The 20,070-nt window shown below is 37.6% G+C and overlaps 1 protein-coding gene across 1 annotated transcript in view; it reads right to left on the bottom strand.

The window, feature by feature from the left end:
- Positions 1-20,070, bottom strand: part of hsd17b12a (hydroxysteroid (17-beta) dehydrogenase 12a) — a 162,239-nt gene that overhangs the window by 5,069 nt on the left and 137,100 nt on the right. Inside the window, exons 8-10 of the mRNA XM_059975973.1 lie at positions 10,794-10,875; positions 5,903-5,968; positions 2,001-2,150 (exon numbers count right to left, since the gene is read on the bottom strand). Of these exons, the coding sequence (XP_059831956.1) occupies positions 2,001-2,150; positions 5,903-5,968; positions 10,794-10,875 (298 nt within the window). The remainder of the gene's footprint in view (positions 1-2,000; positions 2,151-5,902; positions 5,969-10,793; positions 10,876-20,070) is intronic.

Below are 20,070 nucleotides of genomic sequence, written 5' to 3'. Positions count from 1 at the left end.
ATCTGCCATGAATTTGCCCACTCACCTAACCTATCCAAGTCACCCTGCATCCTCTTAGCATCCTCCTCACAGCTAACACCGCCGCCCAGCTTCATGTCATCCGCAAACTTGGAGATGCTGCATTTAATTCCCTCGTCTAAATCATTAATATATATTGTAAACAACTGGGGTCCCAGCACTGAGCCTTGCGGTACCCCACTAGTCACTGCCTGCCTCTCTGAAAAGGTCCTGTTTACTCCCACTCTTTGCTTCCTGTCTGCCAACCAATTCTCTATCCACATCAATACCATACTCGTAATACCATGTGCTTTTAAGTTTGCACACTATTCTCCTGTGTGGGACCTTGTCAAAAGCCTTTTGAAAATCTAAATATACCACATCCACTGGCTCTCCCCTATCCACTCTACATCTTCAAAAAATTCTATGAGATTCGCCAGACATGATTTTCCTTTTACAAATCCATGTTGACTTTGTCCGATGATTTCACCTCTTTCCAAATGTGCTGTTATCACATCTTAGATAACTGACTCTAGCATTTTCCCCACCACCGATGTCAGATTAACCGGTCTATAATTCCATGGTTTTTCTCTCCCTCCTTTTTTAAAAAGTGGGGTTACATTAGCCACCCTCCAATCCTCAGAAACTAATCCAGAATCTAAGGAGTTTTGAAAAATGATCACTAATGCATCCACTATTTCTTGGGCTACTTTCTTAAGCACTCTGGGATGCAGACCATCAGGCCCTGGGGATTTATCTGCCTTTAATCCCTTCAATGTACCTAACACCACTTCCCTACTAACATGTATTTCCCTCCGTTCCTCCATCTCACTAGACCCTCGGTCCCCTACTATTTCCGAAAGATTATTTATGTCCTCCTTAGTGAAGACAGAACCAAAGTAGTTATTCAATTGGTCTGCCATGTCCTTGTTCCCATGATCAATTCACCTGTTTCTGACTGTAAGGGACCTACATTTGACTTGACCAATCTTTTTGTTTTCACATATCTATAAAATAAAACACATCTATAGTTCTACTCCTATATCTTATGGTCTTATCAGCTAAAGCAGAAATTCAGTGGCAGAGGATTCAACTACTAATTAAAACTGAACAATTGTCTATAAAGGTAGCACATTTGATGTAGGATATAGGACAGACCAAACCTCACAAATCAAGCCAATCAGGTGTAACAGCCATTGAAATTAAGGGTCTGCAGAATAGCAACATAAATGTGTTAAAATGCTTAAATTGTACATTTTATATACCTAGAACTTGCTTTCAGGATGTCAAGGTTAATGGGACTCAGAATTTCAGACAAGTATTTCTTGACTGAAAGCCTTAATGATTATTTCCTATAAATGTACACTGTTGATCGCCTAAGCTGTTAATCAGAAGCAGTGATTCTGACTTTGAAAGCAGACATGAAAAGATGCTGTGGCAATAATGCAAAAAAATGTTTCAGGCTGAGAGATGACAAATAGTTAAATTCATTTTCTTGCTGAATTTATTATAATTTTAGCAAATTTGCTTAATAGATTGTGCAAGTTTAACAATCAAAATTGACACCAGAAACAGATATAATAATTCCTTGGTCTGTATTTTCCCTCAGGCATAGGAGCAGAGCCACAAATATTTTAAATTTTTAAGAAACTAAATATCAACTTAACAGAAGTCAATTGAGATGACAGGATGAGAGACACAGAGGGATTCACAACAGTGTGGTTATATTTGCAGTTTAGGAAAACATACAAAAAGGAGAATGACAATCATGAGCATCTCCAATTTCAAAAAGTCAACAAATAACCAGTAGTTACACGTTAAAAATGGCAACCCGTCCAGTTTTCTGGACAAAAAGACTGCCAATACCCAAACCACATGGCAGCCATCTAATCATACCCAAAATACATTACAACACAAAATAATACAGCAAAATTAAATGTTTTAAAGATGCATTAAAACAAATTGCATAACTAATAAGGGGGCGGGAGAAATTGCTTTCTTACCTTTATTGCATGTGGTAAATAACCAGTTGTCTGCACTTGAAGGCCAACTGTATTTAAGGCAGCTTTCACATAAGTTTCTGGATTTGGTACAGTCACACTTGATTTACGTATCTTACTCAATTTTGTTGACACATAGAATGGAAGTATGCTCTAAAACAAAGAAAATACAATGTGAAAAGCCAGTTTAAGAATTCTAAAGCACAAATAAATTAGGAATAGGCCACTTGAGCCCTGAAGTGTTCATCGTTATCTAATACAATAATGGCAAACTCATTATAACTTCATCCTCATTCTCCTTTATCTACACAGTAACCTTTCAGCAATATAGTGCACATAAAATACTAGTTTAAAAACTCAGGGAAGGAAATTTTAATATTGGCCACTAGATGGTGCATCATGAGCCTTCAAATTAGAAAGAACTCTTGGCTTTTAATTTAAAAGAAATTTACATAAACTTTCTCTACAGTTATAAGAAAAACAAACTTATTTTAAGCTTACAAAGATGATGTGTCTCCCAAGAGCAAATGAATGATTTGCACTCAGAATTCTGGATAAGTAACTAGTTCAAAGTAACTAAACAATACCTTTCAAATTAATGTTATTCTTAGTAATGCACATGTTGCTAACAAACCTGTTATTCATACAAATTGTCTTAAAAGTAGTGCTATGCCACCTTGACCCACTGGAAAGAATGCAGCTGAAAGGAATTGCAACTGCTGCTTTGTTTCCATGAGTGGACAAGACCAGAGGCTGGCAGGTGCTATTGACCCAGTCTTGGCATCTTAATTCAGTGCATTTTGTAAATGGTACAAACTATAACCAGTTAAATGGTGGCTGTGCAGTGAAACATTAGGGAGGTTTGGGCTGGCTACCAACAACAATGGAGATGATTCTTAAATGGTTCAGCACAGACTAGATGGGCCAAATGGCTTGTTTCTGTGCTCTACTTTTCTCTGACTCTAATTTGCTTTTGACAGTTTAATCAGCATTCACAACTAGAGCTGGCAAAACTTTGATCTGATCCATTGGATACACGCCAATGACAGAAAAACAGAACACTTCAACACTTCAAGGTAGTATCATGCCACCATTTCATCTTTTTATTATTATGATTCTTAGCAAAACATAGATGGGCAAAGAACGTATAGTTTATTCTACACTACTGTGTTTGTTAGGTTTGTGATGTTACAAGTAGATTACTCTAAATGTACAGTAAATTAGCCAAAGGCTCTGCTGAAGGTGGAGATGTTTCTTTCATTATTAAGGCAGTGAGTTAAGGAAATTGTTTAAAACCATGTATGAATAAATTCAGAGTTCAAGTACTGTACACTTATTATCAAAGTATGCATTCAGTTTACAACCCTGAGATGTGTCTTGCATACAGCCACAAAACAAAGAAACATAGAACCCGTTCAAAGAAAGAAGCCACACAAGACCAAACACCCTACATCTCCGAAAGTGAGTCCTCAGTGTTGTGCCAATGGCTGCAGGCTGCAGCTGCAGAGTCAGTTCAGTGCTGAAGCGCTCCGATCAAATAGTTAAAAAAAACACAAGAAATATGAAGTAGTCTCTGAAGCGAGTCCAAAACTGTGGAGCACATTCAGCACTGAGGCGAGCACTTCCATAGAAACCTGATGGCTGCAGAGTACAGCCACTCCCAAACCTGACAGTGTGGGACCCAAGACTCCTGCACCTTCTGCCCACTGGCTGCAATGAAAGAGACCAGTCTAATACAGGTAGATGGCACTGAGCTTCTGTTCATCTTCTACTCTCATCCTCAACAATTTTAATCTTGCTCAATGTTTTAATTGGTGCAGAGTAATGGATCCGACCACGTGTTCATGTTCCACCATTAGAAATTGACACAGAATGTCATCCATGCCCGAGGAGATCACAGATGTGCCAGATCATTCAGTCTGTCCAAAAATCCATTCTTAAAAGGGAAATTACAGGCTGTAATCGATCACAGTTCAGAAGTAGTAGTATACTTAGAAGAAGTGTATCCAGTAGTTTTAGCTGTCAAACCTTCCAGGTGCCATTGCATCTTTTATTCAAACATTTCTTCTCCCTCCCCTTTGTTTTCGAGGCAAATAATACATTAACTGTTATTGCAAGTGAATTTCAGTAAGAGTACATTGAATCTTATTGGTGCTGAAGAGTGCTCTGGTGAGAATGCACCTGTAATTCCTGGGATATACCTAGAATTAGGAAATCAACACCTAAGTAAACTGACAGTCAGGACTGGAGGATAGAATATCTTAACGGATCTCAGGAATTCTCTCCTCAGAAGTGTTGTACTCAGTACATTTAAAAGTGAATGATTCCCTTAATATTCAAAAATCTGCCAAAAATGTGGGAGTAATACAGGCAAGTTGAATTGAGGTACAAAATCACCCAGTTTTACTAAATGGCAGAACATGCACCAGAAGTCAGACAGTTAGATTCTCTAGCAGTTGCTACAGAGAATTTATTATGGAATGCAGAGACATACACATGGCAAATCAAAGTGTTGCTAGGTTTCCTTACCTGAAAGATTAATAAAAATCAATTATACTATTGATAACCTGGCTGCTATCTTGATTGCCTCTATGTTGCTTATACAAGGTATGATAACTGAAAATGAATTTCATGACTTGTTGCAATGGGATGCAATCAGGCTGATAATTCCTTGAAGAGGCAGAAATATTTTAATTTGCTTCCAAATGTCTGACAAGTCATGATGTTTTTGTCTTAGTATTACACTTCAACTCTATGAACGCACAAGTCAAGAATTATTTTCACTATATAGCTATCGAAGTACTGCATCATCCTGTTATTTTAACATATCCAAGAAGCTCCAAGTTAAATATTTTGCAGTGTGAAGTTTGTTATATTTAATGCTTAAGTTGGGAAAGTGAAGGTTATTTTGATTTTAAACACTCCACATGCTATTTTCTAGCATAAGGTGCACCATCTATTGGAGTGTTTGCTCTTCTAACGTAAACATGAAGTGAGGAGTAAGAATGAATGAGAGTTAATTCAGAAAGTTGATAATAACAAAAATCTTTTGCAATTGCAATCTAACTGGTTGAATAGAGTATGCAAGTAGTTTTTTTTAAACTTTACTAGAATCCCTGGGTATCCAATGTAAATATCAAACATTCAAATCAAGTTAACAAAATAGCAGATGATCCTCAGCCATAATTTTATAAATTTTGTTTCCACTCATTGTATCTTTTATTGGCCTCTGAATGGAATAAGTATTTTTTGTTAAACCCTGTTAATCAATTAAATTTGTTATTTTTGTTAAATCACATGTCAAACATGTGACTGAATTATAAACATCTATAAAACAGAAAGCAATGGATTAATTTCATCAGCTGAAACTTCTGGAATGTTTTGGACACATCTTAAATTGGAAAACTTACAAAATGCTACAAAAGCATGTTATTTTAATGTTCTTTTCCATTAAAAGTTCCCAAGGTTTGTATGGTGCCCTTACATCTTTTAACATAATTATGGATTGAATACTATGCATTATACTCAAGCAACCACCATTTATTATTGATGCAACAGTTTCAAAAAAGTTGATGAAAAAGTCTTTCAGTCAGGCACGAGCATTGAAAACTTTACAGAAACCAAATGAAGCTAAGAAGAGGATAATTCCACTGCCTGAGGGAGAAACAATAAAATATTTGGGGAAATTTATTTAAAATCAACACAATGGTAGTTTTTGTAAATGAAGACATTCTATTTATGATCTGTTTTTAACACCATACATCTTCATTTTATCAGCAGCACTCATTACTCCTCTTCTCTTGCCACGTTATGGTACCAGTTCAGAATCTGATTTATTAGTTGCTATGACAGCAGTTGTTCCTATAGTAACCACAGGGTACTTTCCCAAAATAAGCTCTGCTTACCTGGACAATGATCCCATTTTTCCTGTATTCAGCATGGAGTCCTTGTGAAAAAAAATTTACAAATGCCTGGAAATAAAAAGGAATTGAGAGAGAAATTAATTTATTGTTCCAGATTGAACATTAAAAAAAAACTTGGTTTTGGAATTTCAATCCTGGTGCATTGTCCCAAAGTCAGGAATCAGAGCCTCAAAGGCCTCTGTATCTGACCACAATAGGAAAAGCTTCAAAATCTTTCCTAAAAATTCTATTCCGAGAATGTGCTCCGTAGCTTTAGCAAGAAAAATACCAATTATAATATTCCCTTTAAATACTTCCCAGAATTCTGTGTATTTCAATGAGACGTGACCATGGTCAGTATGGACTTGTTGGGCTGAAGGTCTTGTACATGTGCTGTTTTGGTCTATGGTTGACTATAAATCATTGCAAAAGGATTGCCAGAATTGGCTTTTCTTCATGTTCGTCAGAAGATATGCCCTTGTCATCATGCAGACCCTAAACAATAATCATAAATATGTCTCAAGATAGCAAAACTAAACTGGATTATTTGCAATCTTAATTTCATTACATTCCTCATGCTATTCATACTCTGCATCTACTGTTGAGTGTTTATTGTTGAGAACCTCATTCATACTTGTGTTCCTAACTTGAGTACACTCACATCTTGAAGTTACTGCAGAAAAACTCTGCCAGCATCCTTACTTGCTCCAGTATTGTATATTACAGCAATTTCAAGCTTATGATAATGGCAAGTTGAACAACAAAGCTTTTTTTAAAAGAAAAATTCCCATGCTTTCATTCAAGTGTGTTCTGTTTCACCATACCTCCTCCTGTCCTATATCATTCCCATGAGGTCTGTAGTCTTGAACTCATCCTTCACTTCCACTGGACTTTAAAAAAAAATCACACCACTTCTGACAATGCTTTGATCATTCTTGGAATAACTATTCTAAATCGTGGCCCCTCCACCTCATTCATCTCATTTAATGTACCCCAAGCCCATTTAACCAAGTTCTTTTTTCAATATTTCACGTGACCTTCTTGTAGCTCCACAGTTTATGCTCAATATTGTGCCTGAAGCATCTTGGAATGACAATCATTATAAACGTACTAATTTACTAAGGAGACAAATCTTCTAAATTTCCAGAGTACAAATCATTCCAACTCAATCTTGCTTCAGGGTGAACACTCTCAAGCTAGAGATTAATCTTGTGAACCAATGTTACACCATTTTCAAGGCAACTTTCTTTCCAAGAAACAAGCTATACATAGTATCTCAAATGTGATCTAAAAGTTCTGCTTATTATCGACAGAAATTCATTACTCTTACATTCCAAGTGCCTTACAGCAAAGCATGCCAAAGTAGTAGCTAACTTTGACTGCAAAGGGATGTCATGATTCCTGGGAGATACTTTTTGCACCATTTAAAGTTTTCTATTCTTCAATAACAACTACCAAAATTAACTCTGTATTTCCCTATACTATACTGCCCATGGACTCATTTTAATATTCTTTATAGATTGTCCTGCACGCAACTCTTTAACTTAATGTAATGTTGCTTGACACATTACTTGCCAGTCTTTTATCCAAGTTACTAGCAAATCTCCTAATTAGATCCAGTACTGATCCATTTGGCACTGCAATGATAAAACTTGATACACAACAATAAATTAGTTAATTCCACCTCATTTTCAAATAATCTATTTACTAGACATAGCTGGTCAACTAATCCCAACATCCTAAACTTATTAACAAATTCATGGCTTCTGAAAATCCAACTACACCTCACTTACAGGTTCCTCAGCCCCTTCTCAGTCCTGCACTTGAGAAGCATCAAGGATTTAACTTTTTGCTTTCTTTCCCCCAACTGTAAAATTACTACCAACTGAAGAATTGAATCATGTATTCTGCATTTATCTCATTCACCCATTCTTGACTTTACACGTCAACTTCTGCAGCCTTACCTCAAATTCTAAATTCACAGCTTTCTCTCAACTCCTTCCATGGATTAAATCCTCCCATTCAAAATGGTGAAAAGACAGCCATACAAAAGATGGCTCAAACAGAATCATACGAATTCAAACAAAATAGAATTTAATGCAAAACTTGCCTGCATTGGAATTACTTAAAATATGAATTATATGGAAAGAATAATACAAAAGCAAGTCAGATTATTTAAATAGTGAAAGATTGCAGCATGCTATTGTGCAGAGGGACTTGAGTGCTGGTGCATGAAAAGGTTGGTTTGTGATGCAACAGGTTATCAAGGCGGCAAATGGAATGTTGGCCTTCATTCCTACAGGGATTGATTTAAAGAGAAGGGAGGATGTGCTGTTACTGGACAGAGTACTGGTCAGGCTGCAGCTGGAATACTATGTGAAATTCTGGTCTCCTTACTTGAGGAAAGAGATACTGACTTTAGGTGTGATGCAGAGGAGTTTCACCAGATTGATTCTGGAGAGGAGGGGGTTAGTATACGAGGAGAGACCAAGTTGTCTGGGACAATAATCAATGGAATTTGGAAGAATATGAAGAGATCTTACAGAAACAAATTATGAAAGGGATGGATAAGATGGAGGCAGTAAAGTTGTTCCCACTGGCAAGTGAGACTAGAATTAGGGGGCATTGTCTTAAGATTCAGTGAACAGGAGAAATGAGGAGAAACTGCTTTTCCCAGAGAATATTGAATATGGAATTCTCTGCTGAGAGAAGCAGTAGGGGCTACCTCATTAAAACACAGACAGATTTTACACAGCAGGGAAATTAAGTGTTATTGGGAAAAGGTCATGATCTTATTGAATGACAGAGCAGGCTCTACAGGACAGATAGTTAAATCCTGCCCCCATTTTTTATGCTCCTGGCCTAACCATAGAAATTAATTTATTTATACAATATTGTGTTTTACACATGTTATAATTATAGCTCAAGTAAACTTACAGAATGTGTCAAACTTTCTGCAAAAGTGTTAAATAAATAAATGGGGACTATTCAATATACAGTAATTCCATAATTTGGTGTTTTGTCTGAACAGGTATAATTTGGCAGAAGGGGAGCATAGTGGCTAGCCAGTCATCCAAGTTTATTTCACTGTTGTCTGTACATTCTTCCTGTTATTGTGTGAGTTTCTTCCAGGTGCTCTGTCTTCCTCCCACATTCCAAAGACTTATGATTAGGAGGTTAATTGGTCACATGAGTGTAACTGGACACCACAGGCTCATTGGGCTGGAAGGGTCTGTTATTGTGGTGTATCTTGAAACAAATAGTTTTGTTCAAATAAAGTGAGAAATTCAGTATAATAGACAACTAACGGTGTTAAAAACCTGGATTTCAGCTTCTTTTGAGTAGCAACTGAATTACTGTCAACAAAAAAAAACTAACAACAATATTTTATAACAGAACACACAACTTTGAAAAAGATAGGACACTATCACCCTCCGATCAAGACCCAAAAATGTTTGGCAAGATTAATTTCAGATTGCTGCTTGTAGGAATATATTGTGTGTATATTGGGTGTTATGATTCTTAACAATTACAACAATAATTCTTTCATGGATGTAAAGCAATTTGAAGATGTTTTCATCATGCAGTTTGATTCTTGTCATTTGGTACTCCAAGACTTTGCTATATAGCTTAGAAAGCAGAAGACGAGATCTACTGAAAAATTCAATCATCCACAGCAATTTGCTTGTACTACTAATCACCTCAAAATTTGTGAACCTTCAGTGTTCTGATTTAAGCACAGCATGACCCAGCTGTACTACATGTACTGTGCATTAACTATTACCTGAAGTCTAAAGCCAAGAACCACCTTCAAAATTACATTTACACAATGCAACAAACAACAATTTGATGCATTGCTTTATATAAAAAAAAATCTTCTACTATTGCTGTTTCCTTCTTTTCTTGCTTCTGAAATTCACTTATAAAATTAATTCTGAAATTTTGATTTTGGTCAAACAAGTCAGTAAGACCCACAACCATGACTCATGACTGCATAGCTCTATACAGCTCAGATGTTATCTATAAATTTGCCATCTTGCACTTCATTAGCAAGTCCGATAAAGTGAATGTGGACTTCAAGAAGGGAAAATTGGGAAATTGCATACCAGTCCACATTGAGAGGTCAGCAATGGAAAGGTTTGAGTAGCCTCTAGTTCCTGGGCGTCAACATCTCATAGGATCCATCTTAGGACCAACATAATGATGTAATCACAAAGGCATGCCAGTAGACCTACTGCATTAAGAGTTTGAGAAGATCTGAAATGTCAAAGACATTTACAAATTCCTGCAGATGTATGGTGAAGAATGTTCTGACTGAATGCATCACAATTTTGTATGGAGATTTAAATACACAGGACGGCAAGAAGCTGTGGAGGTTTACAGGCTCTGCCAGCTCCATTGTGGGTACAAACCACTCCACTATCAAGGACATGTTTAAGAGGTGGTGCTTCAAGAAGGTCGCATTAAGGACCTTCACTACCAGATTCATCCTCTTCACATTACTAGGATCAGAAAGGTAATACAGAAGCCAGAAGACCTATACTCAAAGTTTCAGGAAGTTTCTTCCACTCTGCCAACAGATTTCCAGATGGACAACAAATCTATGAACATGACCTCGGTCTGTTTCTTATATTACTTATTTCACAATTTATAGATTTTTTTTGTCGTTATACTGCATTGCTACTACAAAACAGGACATTCCACATATACAAGATAATGATAATACATCTGATTCTGACAGGCCAAACATCAGGATACGTTCACATCATATTCATAACTTTTACCATTCTGCTATGAAAATTAGAGCATACAAAACAAGATGAAATACAAGTAAATCTGCAAACCATTTTTATAAGCTATATCATTTCAAACGGAAGGGAGAAATTAGTCTTACTTTGGTCGCAGAGTAGAGCGTCAGTAAAGGTACTGGGAATAATGCACTACCAGAGGACACATTCAGGATGATGCCCTTTGACCTGTAAAATATAATATCACAAGTAATCAGTGAAACAAAGTAGGATATCGAAATAAATGAGGCTATTATAAACTAAAGTAGCTTAACTTAAAGTTATGGAATTACTCTTCACAATACATTTCATATGCACATCAAAAAGAAATGGCAGACAAAGTGTTTTGCACCAGTCTTTACTATGAAATGGCAGAAATCTGAGAATGTCAGGGGGCAGAAGTGAATGCAGTTGTTATTACCAAGGGGAAAGTATTTGGGAAGCTAAAAGGTCTGAAGGTAGAAAAGTCACTCTGACAAGACAGACTACACCTGAGGGTTATGAAAGAATTAGCTGTAGATTGTGGGGCCACTTGTAGCGATTGTTCAAGAATCAGTAGATTTTGGAATGTTCCTGGAGGACTGGAAAATTGCAAATGTCACTTCATTCTTTAAGAAAGATGGAAGGCAAAAGACAATAAATTATAGGTCAGTTAGCCTGACTTCAGTGGTTGGCAAGATGGTAGAGTCCATTATTAAGAATGCACTTGGAGGCATTTGATAAAATTGACCAACGTCAGTATGGTTTCCTTAAGGAGAAACCTTGCCTAACAAATCTGTTGTAATTATTTGAGGAAATAATGGGCAGAATAGACAAAGGGAAGTTAGTGGATGTTGCTTACGTTAGGTTGCTAAACAAGGTAACAGCCCATGGTGTTACAAGAAAGATACTATTATGGACAGAAGACTGGATGACTGGCAGAAGGCAAAGAGTGGGAATAAAGGGAACCTTTTCTGTTTGGCTGTAGGTGACTTGCGTTGTTCGAGTAGAGTCAATGTTAGGTACACAACTTTCCACGTTATACATTGATGACCCGGATGATAAAATGATGGCTTTGTGGCCAAGTTTGCACACTATTTAAGAAAGATGAGGAGAGAGCAGAAACATTTGAGGAAGCAGGGAGTCTGAAAAAGGACTTAGACAGATTAGGAAAATGGGCCAATAAATGGCAGATGGAAAACAATGTAGGGAAGTGTATGGTCATACACCTTGGTAGACAGAATAAAGTAGACTATTTTCTTAATTGCAGCAAGTTCTGAAATCGGAGGCACAAATGGACTTGTGAGCCCTAGTACAAACTTGCATGATGAATTGGTTAGGTTGAGCACCCCTTATCTGAAATTCCAAAATGCGAAAACCTCCAAATTCAGAATTGTTTTGAGCACTTACTGGCAGCACATAAATTCAGAGTCGAGAATGATGGTGATGTCAAACAGCCACTGAACATCCAACTGAGGAAGTGCAAGCTCACCTTTCTGATTGTTGAATGTATATATTTCTGTTTCATGCACAAAATTATTAAAATATTATACAAAACTACCTTCAGAGTATATGTTTAAGCTGTATATGTAATGTAAAATCCATCTTTATAGATCCATCTTTATATATTTATAGATATAAATATACCAAAATTTGAAAAAATCCAAAATACAAAGCAGTTCTGGCCCCAAGCATTTTGGATAAGAGGTGCTCAACTATGGTAAGAAAGGCAAAGGAAATGTTAGCATTCATTTCAAATAGATTAGAATATAAAAGCAAAAATGGAACGCTGAAGCTTTATAAGGCATCGCTCAGACCACATTTGAAATACTGTGTGCAGATTTGGACTCCTTATCTAATAAAGGATGTGCTGGCATTGGAGAGCTCCATAGGAGTTTTATGAGAACTATCCAAAGAATGAAACAGTTAAAGCATGAGGAATATTTGATGGCTCTACGCATATACTTGCTGAGCCTAGAAGAATGAGGGAGGATCTCATTGAAATTCCTGAATATTATAAGGCCTAGATCACAGGTTCCCAACCTTTTTATGCCATGGATCAATAACATCAAGCAAGGGGTCCATGGATCAGAGGTTGGGCCTAGATAGAGTAGACGTGGAGAGGATGTTTCAAATAGTGGGAGAGTCTAGGACTAGAGGGCAGGGTCTCAGAATAGAAAGAGATCCCTTTAGAACAGAGACAATGAGGAATTTCTTCAGCCAGGGGCTACGGAATCTGTGGAATTCACTGTCACAGATGACTGTGAAAGCCAAGTTATTGGGTACATCTAAAGCAGAGGTTGATGGGTTCTTGATTAGTAAGGACGTCAAAGCTTACAGGGAGAAGGCAGAAGAATGGGAAAATAAATCAGCCATGATCAAATGGCAGAGCAGACTCAATTGGCTGAATGGCTTAAATCTGCTCCTATGTCTTGAGGTTTTATTATTTTGCTTGGCTTGGAAGGTTGCAGTTATGCTGTAACCTTTATGCTGACGTATATGGGTTTCAATATGTACCAAATGGAAGATAACATATGCCCTGGGACAAAGTACAATTATTTTTACCAAGCTATCTCATTACATCTCAAGTCTGTAATGCTGAATCGTAACTCAGTCTAAGAAATTTACATGTGTGGTCTTACTCGAGATCAAAGCAAATGAAAAGTGGAAAGCACTGCTATTCAAACCAATAACAAAAATATATATGCATCTAAATGATTATTGCACGGATGGATCATAACTTTATAGAATGAAGGCAACTTCACTGTTTGAATGGCATTTTTACAGCAGGAAGTCTAGTTTTTTTATATATATAAAGCAAAGCTATACATCAACCATTTTAGGATAGACGCAATGTAACACAATACCCACCTCAAATGGCAGAACAAGTGGTGTAATAACACAAATGATTTTGATGACAACGATCTGTTACTTTCATCAACATTACCAATACCAAAAGAGTTGATTTAATTGATTATGAGTTGCTTAACTGCAATATTGGAATTTCCCATAGGGAGCTGAACAGTAACTTAACCAGCAAATCACCAAAATAGCATGCAATCTAAACACTCATTTGTTTGTGTCCAGATGCTTAATTGTTTGTCCACTCCTATGAGAAGTGAAATCACTTATAAAAAAAATTCTTAATTTATAAGACATGATTTTTTTCAGGTGGGTATACAGCCACAGAATGCCATTTCTAGGTAACAAGATTGTAAAGCCATTTTGATAATAAAGTGATGGTGCTGTGCACACAACTATTTATGATAAACATTTGGAACGATTTGGAAGGGGGAACCAAGTGTAGCGTATCTAACTTTGCTGATGACACTGAATTGAATGGAATGTAAATTCTGCAAAGCATATGGATTCTACAGAGAGATATAGATAGGTTAAGTGAGTGAGCAAATGCCTCGCAGATCAATGTTGGTGAATGTGAGGTCATCCGGTTTGGAAGGAGAAACAGATCAGGTTAATTTTTAAATAGTGAAATACTGCAGCATGCTCCTGTGCAGAGGGACTTGGAAGGTCTTGTGCATGAATCACAAAAAGATGGTTTGCCGGTGCAACAAGTTATCAAGAAGGCAAATGGAATTTGGCCTTCATTGCTAAAGGGATAAAATTTAAGAACAGGGAGGCCGTGGTGCAAATGTACAAGTTACTGGTGAGACTGCATGTGGAATACTGTGTGATTTTCTTTCTTAAGAAAAGAAAAAGTACACTGGCTTTATAGGTAGTGCAGAGGAGGCTCACCAGATTGATTCTAGAGATAAGGGGATCAGCATACGTGGAGAGTCTGAGTTGCCTGCTACTATGCTTGCTAGCATTCAGAAGAATGACAGAGGATCTTACAGAAACATGAAATTATGGAAGGGATAAAGGAGAAAGAGGCAGAAAAGCTGTTTCCACTGGTAGATGAGACAAGAACTAGGGGACATAGCCTCAAGATTTGGGGGCAGTAGATTTAGAAGAGATGAGGAGGAACTGCTTTTCCAAAAGCATAATGGATTTGTGGAACTTTCTAACCAGGTAAGAAATGGAGGCCACCTCATTAAATATATTAAAGGTAATTAGATTTTGGCATAGTATAGGATTTAAGGATTATGGGGAAAAGGAAGGTAAGTGGAACTGAGTCCATGGCCAGATCACCCATAATTTTAAATGGTGAAGCAGGCTCAATGGGCCGGTTGGCCTAGTCCTGCTCCTATTTCATGCGATTGCATTAACTTAAGACAACAAAGAACAAAGTAGTGAAAGGAAAAATAAATTGACTAAATATTAAATAGAAACTAAAATCAATTTCAGTAACAAATCATGAGCTTTAAATATTTATTGATTGAGAGATCGCTGCTTTAACTTCCATTGCTTCAGGCATCTGGAAAGAAAGCCATGCACTTTTAATAAACTTCTATAATTGAGAAGGGCCATTTAATCACTTACTACCAAATCATTTTTAGATTTGAAAGTTCACTTCTCTCAGGGATTATACTGCTTGTACTTATTTTTCTCCTCTAACCCCAAAAACAACACAAGTTGGTGCTTTAAAGACTAGAGGAATTCATGGGTCAGGCAGCATCTATGAAGGGAAATTGACAGTCATAGATGCTATCATTTCTTTCATAGGTGTTGTCAACCCAGCGTTCTTCCAGTAATGTGTGTTGCTTTAAATTCAAGCATCAGCAGTCTCTTATCTCCTTGATGTTATAATTGAAGTGTACAAAGGCTACAGTTGATTTTTAAATATACACACAGCTTTGCAGAAAATCAAATACAGGTAATTAAGTCTGAAAGCCACATGCAGAGGTACTAGTCATTATTTTCAAATCAAGGCTCTGACTTCTATACTTACACTAACTCAACAGTGGTTCAGGAAACTAAGGTTTAATTGGCAGCATGGCAGCATAGCAGTTATCATAATGCTTTTACAGCTCCAGCTATAAGGTCAAGGTTCTAATCCTGCTGCTGTTCCTAAGAGTTTATATGTTCTCCCCATTACCACAAGTGTTTCCTCCAAAATTCCAAAGATGTACAAATGAGGATTTGTAAGTTGTGGGCATGCTATACTGGCACCGGAAGAATGGCAACACCTGCAGGCTGACTCCATCTTCTTTGGTGCAAACAACGCATTTCAATGTTTCAATATACATGTGAAGCTAATCTTTATCTTTAGGTTACAATGGGAGGTGTAATGAGTCGCAAGTTAAAAATACACATGGCACTTCAGATGAAAATTAGTTGGAAACTACAATTTTAAAATGTGAAAAATAGAAGAGGAATCCACTTGATGTGTGCGTTTTTTAAATAACAAAATAAACAACGATAATATCACTAACAAGATGGTGGCCACATCTTCCTCACTGAAGACAGCAACTTCCCAAGCAGGTTACTTGGAAAGTAAGAGCAGCATTTAACTGAAATATTAATCACAAATTACAATGTCCAATAAACCTTAGACAATGCAATCAGGAATTTTTTGTTAAGACTATTTGTTGACACTGATTGCATTGATTTTCTTTTAAATCTTTTAGTTTCTTTAACTTCACACTTAATACACATTTTGGGGTTCAAAGCAATGATGCAGTACCAAAGAATGAACAAGCTTCATCTAATACAGTGGATTCCATTTAACTGGGCCATTGGTTAATTGGGGAGGCCAGTTACTTGGGACAACCCTTAAAGAAAAAAAAAACTAAATTGAGAAAATAGCCAAGATTCACTTTGTTTATTTGGGACACTATCCCAAAGGAAAGTGCTACTGAACAGTTCTAACTAGTGTCAGATGTCTGCACTTGCTTGGCTGTTAGACACTACACTGTGCTTCGAGCAGTTTTAAAATAGTGCCAGCTGCATGTTTTTGTGTTCAAACACAGTGATTTTTGAAACTGATAAGTGATAATAAAAAAGCAGTAAGACAATTCAGAACTGTTTTGCTCAATGCAGCTTCAAGCATTCAGGCTTGGAGATGAGAGAAAAGACTGGGAGTGAAAACAAAACAATTTTCCTTCAAGTTAGGAACTAAGAAGAATTTGAAGGTAGCGACAATCACCTTGAATGTTACAATGAAAATGAAGATTTGGAGGATACAGTCATCAACAGCATTGTATGAAGGCAGTCCATTATTTTGTTAATTTACTGACAAAAGAATGTGACAAGAATTAATTTTACAATGTACGTCAATGATTTAGACTATGGGATTAATGGATTTGTGGCTAAATTTGCCAATGATACAAAGATATGTGGAGGAGCAGGTAGAGTTGAGGAAACAGAGAGCCTGCAGAAAGACTTAGTTTAGGGGAATGAGCAAAGAAGTGGCAAATGAAATACAATGTTGGAAAGTGTATGGTCATGCAGTTTGGTGGAAGAAATAAACGGGCAGACTATTATTTAGATGAGGAGAGAATTCAAAATGCAGAGATGCAAAGGGACTTGGGAGACCTTGTGCAGGATACCCTAAAGGGTAACCTCAAGGTTGAGTCAGTGGTGAAGAAGGGAAATGCAATGTTGGCATTCATTTCTATAGATATAGAATATAAGAGCAGGGATGTGATGCTGAGCCTCTATAAAGCACTTGTGAGACCACACGGAGTATTGTGTACAGTTTCGGCGTCCTATTTTAGAAAGGATATACTGACATTGGAGAGGGTTTCAGAGAAGATTCACAAGAATGATTCCAGGAATGAAAGGGTTACCATATGAGGAGCATCTGGTAGCTCTTGGGCTGTGTTCCCTGGAGTTCAGGAGAATGGTTGGGGGCGGGGGGGAAGAGGAATCTCATAGAAACAAACTGAATGTTAAAAGGCAAAGTTATTTCCCATGATAGGGGAGTCCAGGACAAGAGGGCATGACTTCAGGATTGAGGGACTTCCATTTAGAACAGAGATGCAGAAAAATTTCTTTAGTCAGAGGGTGGTAAATCTGTGGAATTTGTTGCCACGAGCAGCTTTAGAGGCCAAGTCATTAGGTGCATTTAAGGCAGAGATAGATAGGTTCTTGATTAGCCAGGGCATCAAAGGGTATGGGGAGAAGGCAGAGGAGTGGGGAAGTCTGGAAGAATTGGATCAGCCCATGCTTGAATGGCAGAGCAGACTTTTTGGGCTGAATGGCCTACTTCTGCTCCAAACCTTATGGAATCCCTTCTTGATAAGTATTATGAACTAATATAGTTTTATGGTACTTAGTAGTACTGGTAGGATCCTAATTTGTTCTGTATGTAATTTAAAAACATAATTTGTTACAGTTTGACTTTTTTTTTAAATACTGTTTTAACTATTTCCATGAAACCTTGGGTAATTGGAGCAGCCACTTAATTGGGCCAAGATGTACTGGCCCTGGTGTGTCCCAATTAACCAGAATCCACTGTACAATGCCACTTGGAGAACTATAAAAGGCAGTTTTATAACTTTTATTCACTAATGACTGTAGATTTACTATACTGTATTAATAGTTCACATTATTCAAGATGCCAAAATAAAATTCAATATTTCTGATGCAAGTAAATAAAAGATTGGAGCACAAGTAAATTGTATAAGATGTAACTATTACATTGCTGCTTCAAGGATAAACAATTCATAAGCTGTGGATGTGCACATCTGTTTCAATGGTGCTGACATGGAGGTAGTTAGAGACTCAAATTCCGAGGTGTAAATATCAAAAAACTTGTCTTAATGCAGCCACATGCACATAATAGCCATGAAACCTCAAAAGTCCTCAAAAGGCTAGGGAAATTTGGAATGTGCTGGATGACTCAATTTTTTTCCTCCTCTTTGCAGATGCACCATTGAGGGCAACCTACGTGAATATATCAGAGTTTGATATGGCAACTCCTCTGCCCAAGATCACAAGAAATTGCAGATTTGTGGTAACAGAAAAGTCTATCACAGAAGCCAACCTCCACCCTTTGACTCTGTCTACACTAGCTGCTGCTTTGGGAAAGCAGCCACCATAATAAAACACACTCCCATCCCTGTGATTTTCTCTTCTTCTCCCTTCCATCAGGTAGTAGACAAAATCCTGAAAGCATGTACCACCATGCTCAAGGACAGTTTCTACGCTATTATGAGAACTTTGGATAGGCTTCCTATATCATTAAGATGAATTCAAGCTCTCAATATACCCCATCATGTTTACTTGCATTTCACCATCTCCTTAAGTGTAACATTATATTCTGCATTTTTTTTTGTTCTGCCTCAAAGAATTTACATTTGTAATTTGCCTGGATTGCACGTAAAGCAAAGCTTTTCACAGATCTGGAAGTGGTCTCAGAAGCAGTTTTCACTAAAGAGGTCAATGAAGGAATGAACAGCACTTCCAACTTGACAAAATTCTGATGTGCAATGCTCATTTCAGATAGAATTTGGGTCCACTGTTTAGACACTAAGACACAAGAAAAGAATTAGGCCATTTGTCCTGTTGAGTCTACTCTGCCTTTCCATCATGGCTGATTTATTATCCCTATCATTCCCATTCTCCTGCCTTTCCCCTCATAACCTTTGACTCCCTGACTAGTCAAGAACGAATCAACCTCCCAATGACTTGGCCCCCACAGCCGTCCATGGCAATAGGTTCCACAGATTCACTACACCTTGCCTGAAGAAGTCTGTCCTTATCTCTGCTCTAAATGGGTGTCCTACTATTTGGAGGCTGTTACCTCTGGTCCTAGACTCACCAATATAGAAAACATCCTCCCTACATCCACTATCTAGACTTTTCAATATTCGATATGTCACACAGGTGAGAGACTGCTAGAAAACAGCAGAAATGGAGGCTATTGTATTTATAGAGAACCCTACTCCTGTTTTTGAGGAGAGCCAGAAAGTAGGTTCTATGTGACATTGCTAAAAAAATGGAAACTTCCCTGAATACAGAGGAGTATGACAAAGGCAGGAATTCGGAGGAAAATAGTTGAATATTGTGTTGGGAAAGAGTTATTTGAGGAAGGGTCGCTACAGGATTTTCTGATAGGTGATGGGGAGACCCTGTTGCGACTAGAACAATTAAGAATGGAGAGACTTAAGTTCGAGGCTGCAGAGGCAGAGAAACAGAGGGAGTTTGAGAGGGAGATGCGGTGTCAAGAGGGTCAGGTGTCAAGAGGGTCAAGTGTCAGGCCGTGGTGGCAAGAGGGGTGTATCAATTAATGTCAGTCAGGAAATTAAGTTGGTACCTCCATTTGCTGAAGGAGACGTTGATAGGTACTTCCTACATTTTGAGTAAGTGGCTCAGAACAGCTAGTGGCTGAGGGAGGACTGGGCAGTATTGCTGCAAGGTGTGTTAAAAGGGAAGGCACAGCAAGCATATTCTGCCTTGTCTGTGACTGAGTCGACTATTTATGATGCTGTGAAGGAGGCTGTGCTTAAGGTCTATGAAATGGTGCCAGAAGCGTACCGATAGAAGTTTCGGGGTTTGAGG

Source organism: Hypanus sabinus, chromosome 7, assembly GCF_030144855.1.
Source record: "Hypanus sabinus isolate sHypSab1 chromosome 7, sHypSab1.hap1, whole genome shotgun sequence".
Classification (NCBI taxonomy): Eukaryota; Metazoa; Chordata; class Chondrichthyes; order Myliobatiformes; family Dasyatidae; genus Hypanus; species Hypanus sabinus.
The sequence above is the reverse complement of the archived record's forward strand: the minus strand, read 5'-3'. Positions and strand labels throughout refer to the sequence as shown.